General features: G+C 43.9%; 1 protein-coding gene across 1 annotated transcript in view; it reads left to right on the forward strand.

Moving 5' to 3' along the window:
- Positions 1 to 10,468, forward strand: part of itpr1b (inositol 1,4,5-trisphosphate receptor, type 1b) — a 506,200-nt gene that overhangs the window by 218,321 nt on the left and 277,411 nt on the right. Inside the window, exons 21-25 of the mRNA XM_043708559.1 lie at positions 381 to 534; positions 636 to 823; positions 4,132 to 4,282; positions 4,816 to 4,870; positions 6,056 to 6,221. Of these exons, the coding sequence (XP_043564494.1) occupies positions 381 to 534; positions 636 to 823; positions 4,132 to 4,282; positions 4,816 to 4,870; positions 6,056 to 6,221 (714 nt within the window). The remainder of the gene's footprint in view (positions 1 to 380; positions 535 to 635; positions 824 to 4,131; positions 4,283 to 4,815; positions 4,871 to 6,055; positions 6,222 to 10,468) is intronic.

Genomic DNA, 10,468 nt, shown 5'->3' on the forward strand with positions numbered 1-10,468 from the left:
AATGCAGAAACAATATTCAGTGACCTTTCTCTCAAGAATGCTGCATAAATATAGATGGTTTCAAGATATCTGCCACTAATTATCAATTTCCCCTGTGACTTAACTTTTCAAATGTTGCTCATCACCACAATTCTGAAGGTATGACCTCAAGGATGCATTCTGATCACTAGTGTTCCACACATCCTGTACTTCAGAAACCAATGCCAACAGTATATTGTCCACTCTTGCCTTCTGTATGTTCAAACAGTTGTAAAAACTCTTGACAGTGAAGATGTTTAATCACTCAGATCTTAATTTAAGGTTTGATTTCTTATTTTTGCTCATCTGATTCCTCCTGAGTGTCACTTTCACTTGGATGTTTGACTTTTCCTACCCCCTAGGTTGTGAATTTGGCTCGAAATCTGATCTACTTTGGCTTCTACAGTTTTAGTGATCTCCTGAGGTTGACTAAAATATTACTGGCCATTTTGGACTGTGTTCACATGGCAACAGTTTTCCCAATCAGCAAACTGGTGAAAGGGGATGACAACAGAGGTAAGACTTTGGCATAATCGGAGGGTAAGCTTTTGTTGTTTTTTTTGAACCATTCACCCTTTTCTAAATCCACTCTGATTGATTAAACCTGTGTGCTGCAGGCAGTAATGTGATGAGGTCGATTCATGGAGTTGGCGAGTTGATGACCCAAGTGGTTTTGAGGGGAGGTGGTTTTCTGCCTTTGACTCCCATTACGCCACAGGATGGGTCAACCAAGCAACAGACTGAGCCCGAGAAGGAGGATATTTTAGTCATGGACACAAAGCTAAAAACAATTGAGATCTTGCAGGTAAGGTGCTTGGAAAGTGTCAGTGCTGTTTATGGTACAGTTTGCAGCTTCATGCACTTGGAATGGATTTGACCTTGGCCTTGTGCAAGGGTATCCAACTCTGGCTCATTACCTTCTAGTTGATTGTTTGCTGCTGCAAGTTCTTGCTTTCTTGCCCCAAAATGACCACCAGGCAAAAAAATCCTTTGATCCCATGTGACGTGTGATCAAGAGCAACCTCCAGTTCAATACTGTAGCCCTGGAATGATCTCCTGGGGATCTACGAGCAGTACAGGTCTATTGGTCCTCGGATGTTCTTTGCTCCCTGTGAGCAGTTAACTCTCTTTGCTATTTCCAGAAGCCATTACCCGGCTTGTAGAATTTAATTGTGTAGTGACTTCTAACCTTGTGTCTTCAGCCTAAATATAGTGAAACATGTCTATTTTTATAATAATATTAAAGGAATTTGCTGCATGTTTGGCATGTAGCTTGAAACTTTCCAATTCTTAAGACTGAATGCTAACCCTTAAGGTGATGAGAGTAGATTTTTCTTTGGATGCTGTTGAAGCAGCCGTAAATTGCTCTGCTCTGTTGCAGTGTCGTTACCTGGGTCAAAATAATTCTTCGTGGGTATGGGATTTGAGCAGTCTGTGGTGGAAATTTATAGCATTGCAATCTGCAGACTTTTTTTAAATATGATCTGCTGAGTGATATTGAGACTGATCTTGCTGGAAAAAATGGTGTTTCAACAATTCATGTTGCTATTAGTGGGCAAATCATACAGCATGTTCAGAAATGGCTCACGATTTGAGAATCCCCAGGAGTCACTGGTTAACTTGTGTCCATCTATTGTTCATGTAAATGATGTTGCCCCCTCAGATTTCCTTCTAATTTTAAAAACTTACTGGATTTGCACATGAATTGCCCATTCAACTCTCAACAAAAAGTTAAGTCTTCTGATTAGTGGTTAAGTATCTCTTTAACAATATGATGATTGTTAATGCAATTACTCTCTAGTCTAGATGGGGAACAATTTGAATTATTCAGTCTTATTGCTGCATTATTGTTTAGTAGTTTTAAAAAGTTCATTTCTTAATTTGAATAGTTTTCCTCTGGAACAGTCTGTAAATCCAGTCTTGAGTTCTCATTCTGTAGCTGATTTTAATCAACTTCCTTTGTCTTTTCTCTGGTTATTTCTAAATTCTTTTAATCTCATTATTAAGCAAGCAGATTGTTGGTGTAATGGAAGACTCAACTGCCCACACAGTTGATCCTTGCACAGCAAGTTATAGTGCAAACGATTTTGGGTGGAAGGCCAAGGAAAAGATCCGCCTAAGTTGGGCTGCCACAAGATGTCTCACTCCAACTGGATCCTGACCATATTCCTGTTGCAAATCTGAACCACTGTTTGTTTGAAAAATGGCTAGTTTCTTTTATCCCCCAAGTACCAGTGTAGTCTCTGGCCTTTACCAAGCTGGCATGGCTTGTTTGTTTTGTAGAAGGTAGTTGAATTTAATATTCCAAAGGATCTGGTCAAATTTATTTGCTGCTGTTTAGAGCAGAAAACACTTAATGCAAGCTGTCAATAACCCAAACACCCCAACCTAAACCTGTGTTTATCCTAGCCTAGTTTGTGTTTCAAGGGAATGCTGTTTTAACAATGCATCTGTTGGACAGCTGGTGCCTTTGTAGTCAGCACTAACATTTGAGACAGTGTGCCTTGCCATTTGCAACTTGAGGGCTGCTTAACTGGATGGCTTCAGCCATCAGATATTGCAACATTAGGCTGCCATTATATTGAAGTGAACCCGCATGCAATATGTTTGCTGTCAATTGTCAAGCCATTTCCAAATGAATCATCATTCATGTTGGAGTACATGAATGAGAGTTGGGTTTTTACTATTCCGAGAGATTCCTCATGTTTGAAGAAGTCGTGGCATTGCCGCAGGTCAGCTGATATGGGCTCTTGATGTTTTCTGCTTCGGAGAGTCAGTCGGTAGTGTTGCCACCGTTTCGTTTTAAAGGAGTTCAAACTGAACAAGTAGAAGCCTCTTACCTCATTGTCCCTTAATATGATTTCTTTTTTCTAATCTCTGTCATCCATAACTGGCAGCATTCTTACCTCTGCGTCGAAATGTTGTGGGTTCAAGCTGTATTGGTGGAGCAGGCTCAAGGGGTCAACCAGTCTTCACCTGTTCCTATTTCTTATGGTCTTTTCCAGAGCATTGAGCCAATTAATCTTGGCTGACCTATCAGTACAGTACAGGAAGCATGCTACACTGTTGCAAGTTCTGTACCTTGCTGAATCATTGAATCCCTACAGTGTGGAAACAGGCCATTTGGCCCAATGCGCATCAACAATGGGTGGCACGGTGGCACAGTGGTTAGCACTGCTGCCTCACAGCGCCAGAGACCCGGGTTCAATTCCCGACTCAGGCGACTGACTGTGTGGAGTTTGCACGTTCTCCCCGTGTCTGCGTGGGTTTCCTCCGGGTGCTCCGGTTTCCTCCCACAGTCCAAAGATGTGCGGGTCAGGTGAATTGGCCATGCTAAATTCCCCGTAGTGTTAGGTTAAAGGGGTAAATGTAGGGGTATGGGTGGGTTGCGCTTCGGCGGGTCGGTGTGGACTTGTTGGGCCGAAGGGCCTGTTTCCACACTGTAAGTAATCTAATCTAATCTAAACAATGAGTGACCCATTCCCTACCCTATTGCTCTACATTTAATTGCCCTACCCAATTAGTGTACCTAAACTGCACATCCCTGAATACTATGGGCAATTTAGCATGGCCAACTCACCTAACCTGCACATCTTGGGATTGTGGGAGGAAACCCACATAGACACAGGGAGAATGTTCAACTCCACACACGGTTGCCCGAGGCTGGAATTGAACCCAGGTCCCTGGTGCTGAGAGGCAGCAGTGCTAACCATTGTGCCACCATGAGCTAAAGCTTAATGTTCCTGTTCAGGCCAATGTCTGAGATCCCATTGCCCTATTTTGAAGGTCTGTGGATGTTTTCCCTGGCATCTTGATTATCCCTAACTGACGTCGCCAAAGTAATTAGTCATGATCGCATTGGTGTTGACAAACTCTTGCTGTTTGCAAATTAATTGCTGTGTTCTAAATTGGAAATTAGTTAATTGGCTGTAAAGTACCCTGGAAAATTGTGATTGCTTCCATTTAAATGCAGGATTTTTTTTTCTGTAAAATTTAATTTTCTGTTAAAGTCGATTGATGTCCAAGCCTTACTCCTACGTCTTTGATTATATCTTTTCCATAATTGGCTGCATGCTGCTGAAAATCATTTATTTTATCCCTTTTCTGTTCCAGTTCATCCTGAATGTTCGTTTGGATTACAGAATCTCCTGCCTTCTGTCCATATTTAAACGAGAGTTTGATGAAAGCAATGCACATCATCAATCAACTGACTCCCCACCAAGTATCGGATCAGCTTCTCAGGAGGGTGCAAGTAACGTTCCAGGTTTGTGTCAAGTGGTTGGAATGAAGAAAATACTTTGATTTTATGTCTGGAGTAATGTCATTTCATGTGGGGCAGCATGATGGCTCAGTGGTTAGCATTGCCAGGGACCTTTTGAGCCACTGCCTGTATGAGGTTTGCACATTGTTCCTGTGTCTGTGTGGGTTTGCTCTGGTTTCCTCCCAAAGATGTGCAGGTTGGCCATGGGAAATGCAGGATCATAGGGATAGGGGAGGGGTTGGGAGTCTGGGTGGGATGCTCTTCAGAGTCAGTGTGGATGTGTTGGGCTGAATGGCCTGTTTCTATATTAATCAATGTTCTGAAATGACTGGTCCCAGCCATTGTCGGAGACGCTGGAGCAACTGGAAATGTACGAAATCTTCAATTTTTGAAGAGTTTATAGAGATGTTTGACAAATACATAACTGGAATATCAATGTTAGTCTCAGTGAATGGATTGATTGATATGGTATTGCATTCACTGCAATCAGCTGTTTCCGTAACCCCTCGATTTCTTGGATTTATTTTATTTTACAGGGACACTAGATTTTGAGCACATTGAGGAACAGGCTGAAGGGATCTTTGGTGGAAGGCAAGTATGAACAACCCATTGTCTGTTCAAGTGCCTCAGACATTAGTATGAATGAGGCACGCTGTGTTATACTGTTATTGTCCCTTATCCGTTTCCAGTAATGGGTAAACAATGAGTATCCAACCAGGGCTGGGCCATGGGAGCACAATCGCAAAGTGGGCGGAATGCTGTGTTGAGGTTGTGTCATCTCTGCGTAGGGATTTGGGAATGCTGCAGGATGTTCGGAGCACCAGCTGCAAAGCAGGTGTTCATGGTCTGGGCATATTTGTGTCATGCAGTTCATCATCTGAGGCCTCTGAGTATCCCATTTTATGTAATTTATCCAAGATAATAAAGACATGGAGAGAGCAGGAAAATGTCTTGATACCAAGACTCACTCGCTCTTGGTCTAGTTACTGGATGTACAGGAACAGTGGGTATTACTGTCTCCTGAAGCCTCCACTATTGTATTGACTGCGAATACTCTGTGGAAGACTGGTATGTGTACACCCTCTGATGTGATGAAGTAGGTCCATCTTTCTGACCATTTTCTTCAACTCCAAAGGCTTGAGCATGATCTGTAGGTTGGCTGAAGGACTGCTCAAGTGTTGGAGGTACTGGATTTTAAGCTGGCCCTTTAAACCAAGGCCCTGACTGACCCTCCAGGCCCAGCATATTATATCGAGGAGGGGAGGGGGAATAGCTGAGAGATAAATAGGAGGTTGGGGCTGGGGGGAGGAGAGAAGGCTGCTGGGAAGGCAATAGGTAGATGCAGGTGGGGGATGCTGGCAATAGATGGGAGGCGAGGGTGGAGCGGATAGGTGGGAAGGAAGACTGACAGGTCAGTCAAGGGGGTGGTACCAAATTGGATGGTTAGATCTGGGATGACGTGGGGCGAGAGGAGGTGAGGAAACTGGTGAAGTCAACGTTGATGCCTTGTGGTTTTTACTTGGGTATTATTTAATCCTTGAGAAATGTCACACAAACCGATTGCTGTGATATCTTTACGCAACAGTTTATGAAATCTTATTATGCAAAAATTGACTGTTGCGTTACCACATTGCAATGTACATTGCATTTAAAAAGTGCGGCTTGTATTGCACTGAGGGGCGCAGATGTTATGAAAATTGCTCTGAAAATGCAAGTTCTTTGATTTTGTTGACACTTGCCACCACTTGTGTTACATCTTTTTTTCCTGAAATGCAGTGATGAAAACACTCCATTAGACCTGGATGATCATGGAGGCAGAACATTTCTACGGGTCTTGCTTCACCTCACGATGCATGACTATCCACCCCTCGTGTCAGGAGCCCTCCATCTCCTATTTCGACACTTCAGTCAGAGGCAAGAAGTTCTTCAAGCATTTAAACAGGTATCAAAGGGCATTCCCTCACTCCTGATTGTTGATGTATAAGCACTTTTCATTCTGCAGGTCACACCTGTGATCTGAGGACTTAGCAAAAGTTGACCAATTGAGGGAAGTGCTGCATTCTGTAAATCTTGAAATCAAATCTGCCAAGGAGCAATTGTAGCGATCAGTGGGACTAGGTTGCTTTGGCAGATATGGGTACATATGAAAGCTAAATACTGTGGGCGTTGGAAATCTGAAGCTAACACAGGGAATGGTAGAGAAACGGCATCTGTGGAGAGAGGGAAACTAGCTAACGTTTTGAGTTTGGTGCAACTTTTCTTTAGCTCTGGTGATGTTGGAATTCTGAAGCTCAGTCATCTTGAACTCAGCATTAACTCTTGTTTCTCGCCACAGTTGCCACAGGACCTGCTGAGTTTCACCAGCATTCTGTGTTTGTCGCAGGTTTATATATACTGTATAGTTTGACTTACTTCACGAGTATTGGTGAATGCTTCAATGTGTGATACCCATAAAAAATGAATGTATTTTTATAAACCTGCCTTGGTTAAGCACTTGGTTCCAGACACTCTGATCATTCCCTCCTGAGGAGGGGCAGTTTGAACATAGCGTTGGACAGCAGTAGTAGGCCACTTTGACCTTCTGAACCTGCTCCACCATTAATAAGATCACCACTGATTTGGTTTTGGTCTTGACTCTGCTTTCAATATCTGGCTCAATAACCTTCAATTCCCTTGTCTATCAAAGACCTAACTAACTCAGCAAATGTCACTTACCGCTCATCAGCCCAATGTTGGCCAAGTCTTGCTGCATTTGAACGCTGACTGCTATCGTACCTGAGGGAGTTGCAGATTGGTTTTGAACATCCTCCTTTCTGACCTTACGTTGGAAGGAAGGTTGCTAATGAAGCAGCTGAAAACGATCGGGCCTAGGATACTACCCTGTGGGACCCTTGCAGACATGTCCTGGAGCTGAGAAGTCTGACCTGCACCAACCACAACCAGTTTCCTATGTGCTACGTGTGATTCAGGACGACAGTTTAAGGATCTCTTTTTTTTTTTTTCTCCACCCGCCCCTGTAGTCACCTCTGGAATTCAGCTCTCTAGATCCTGGTTGAACCAAGGTTGTAATGAGGTCAGGAGCTGAGTGGCCCTGGCAGATCCAAACTTGAAGGATAGTGAACTTGTTATTGCTAACCAAGTGCTACTTGACAGCACTGTCGAGGCCCCTTCCATTGCTTTACTCACGATGGGACTGTATTTTGCCCTTTGGATTTATTTTGCATTTTAAAGACAGGGCAATAGCTTTGGCAATATTCAATGCCTCCAGCTGTTTCTTGCTATCATAAGGAGTGAATGAATTGGCAGCTATGATGCTGAAACCTCCAGAGGATGTTTATGGTATTCGGCATGCAATTAGTCCTTCACTAATTGACACTTCATGTTAAAGTCTGCTGGGCGCTGCTGCTGGCATGCCCTCCTGAACTCTCCATTGAACCACAGTCAATCCCCTGGCTTAATGATAACTGTAGAATGAGAGATTTGCCAGGCCATGAGATTGCAGATTGTGTTACAGTATGATCCTGCTGCTGTAGACAGCCTACAATGCCTCATGGTTACCCAGACTTGAATTACTAGGTCTGTTCATTTGGCACAGTGGTAGTATCTCTCAACATGATGGAGTGTATTCCCCGTGTGAAGATGGGACTTCGATCTCTGGTAGGGCTGTACAGTGGTCAGTCTTACTGTCACAGAATGCTGCATCTGCAACCGGCAAATTGGTACGAATGAGGTCAAGGAGAAAGTGAGGACTGCAGATGCTGGAGATCAGAGCTGAAAATGTGTTGCTGGAAAAGCGCAGCAGGTCAGGCAGCATCCAAGGAGCAGGAGAATTGACATTTCTGGCACAAGCCCTTCTTCAGGAATGAGTAAAGTATGTCCAGCAGGCTAAGATAAAAGGTAGGGAGGAGGGACTTGGGGGAGAGGCGTTGGAAATGCGATAGGTGGAATGAGGTTAAGGTGAGATTCCTGAAGAAGGGCTCATGCCCGAAACATTGATTCTCCTGCTCCTTGGATGCTGCCTGACCTGCTGCGCTTTTCCAGCAGCACATTTTCAGCTCACGAATGAGGTCAAGTATGTTTCTCCTTCTTGTTGGTTTCCTCGACGCTGGTCACAGACCTAGTTTAGCAGTAATGTTCTTAGGATTTGACCAGCTCAGTCACTCATGGTGCTGCTGAGTTACGCTTGGTGATGGACATTGAAGTATCACACCCCCAACCCACCCAGAGTACATTCTGTGCCATTGCCACCCTGAGTGTTTCCATCGAATGGTGTCCTAGCATGGCGCGGTGCTAATTGATCAGCTGGGGTATTAGCTGCCAGCGGGGGACTTCCAAACCCATGTTTGACCAGAGACTCCAGCCAGTAAGGTGTCAATACTGAAGGTCACTCCCTCCTGACTGTATAGCACTGTGCTGCCACTCCCGGTATGTGTACCCTGATTCTGGTGGAAGAGGGACCATGTTGATGTTGCAAGGGATGTTGTCTATAAAGTATGGTTCTGTGCATATGACTATGTCAGGCTGTTGTTTGGCTAGTCTGAGAGACAGCTCTCCTAGGTGTTTTCACATGCCAGGCTCTATGCCATGTGCTCTGTCCAGTCTCCTCCTTTGACACACTTTTTGTGGTTTGATACAGTTGAGGGACTTGCTGGGCAATTTCAGAGGACAGATAAGAGGCAGCCACATTACTGTAGTCAGGAGTCACATGTAGGCCAAACCAGGTAAGGACGGCAGATTTCATTCCCTAAAGAGTACTGATGAACCAAATGGATTTTTGTGACCATGGTTCCATGATCATCATTAGACTTGTAATTCAGACTTTCAAAAAAAAAATCTACCGGCTGCTGTGATGGACTATGAACCTTGAGTTGGCCAGTGATTGAATTTTCTAAAATGAGCAAAGCATATGGTGGTTAGAAAAGACCTTGAGTCAGAAATTGAGATGTGGCAGCCCCCTTCATTCTGTTGTTGTTGAGGACTTTTCAATCTCATTTCAAGTATTTATGATTTGTGATTTGCCAATTTTGAAATCAATCCATTTTCTTCACTCTCCATTATCTGACACAACCATTTCCTGGCTATCTGGATTACTAATCTAACAAGATTATGCCATTACCTTCCCCTCACTGTGAATCAAACTGACTATCCTAAGTTAGTTTGGCATGTTTTTTTTCTCACTCTAGAATATGTAGAAAATGCTGTCCAGTTGCAGAATCATATCTAATAATGGGCTGTGTAGGTACAAGCTGTTTGCTTGCCATCACCAAGCCAAAAAGATATTCTGCCAGATTCCGAAGTGAGTCCATTTGAATTTCAGTGCTACTGTGCTGCCGTGCATTTGGCTAAATGTTCCAAAGACCCACACATTGTAGCAAACAGCACATTCTGTCAGCTGTTCACAACAAGCAATATACAGTACTGACTATACCCAACCAGCCTGTGTACAACATGATATTCCACCTTAAGATGTGATTCTACAGTTGGCCACATACTGGATAATCCTGAGTGTGCAAAGAACTATCCTGGCAACCAATTTAGGATTGTCAGTTGGGCTCAGTGTGGTGCAGCTGTGTATGCTGGAAGCTACATACATTAATACACAGGCCCTGTTCTTTCCAGGCAGAACGTATATGTGCATATTCCTTTTTCAAGACATCAGAATAGGTAAGTCATTTTCTGACCCATTGGTTATAGCATTGTCATGAGGAAACCATCAAAAGCCTTCTATGTTCGCTTTGAGCAGAATTTCGGCAGAGAGGTAACACCTATTCCGACAAGTCCTGATGAACCTATCCCAACAGTCACCACATCAGAGGTCAGATCAGTTTTCCTTCGTGTGAATCCAAGAAAGGCGAGACAGTATCAGGCCATGTACTCAGCATGCGCCGATCAACTGGCAGAGGTCTTCTCGGACATCTTCAACCTCTCTCTGCAGCAGGCCACTGTCCCTGCCTGTTTCAAGAGGACCAACATCATCCCTGTGCCTAAGGCTCATGCAGCATGTCTCAATGACTACCTCCCAGTGGCCCTAACCTCAGTGGTCATGAAGTGTTTTGAAAGGCTAGAATTGGCATTAATCAATTCCAGCTTCCCCACTACTCTTGACCCACTCCAATTTGCTGATCGGACCAACAGATCAATGTTGGATGCCATATCACTTGCCCTTCACTCTTCTCTTCTCCCCAACCT

This window comes from Chiloscyllium plagiosum, chromosome 18 (genome assembly GCF_004010195.1).
Source record: "Chiloscyllium plagiosum isolate BGI_BamShark_2017 chromosome 18, ASM401019v2, whole genome shotgun sequence".
Classification (NCBI taxonomy): Eukaryota; Metazoa; Chordata; class Chondrichthyes; order Orectolobiformes; family Hemiscylliidae; genus Chiloscyllium; species Chiloscyllium plagiosum.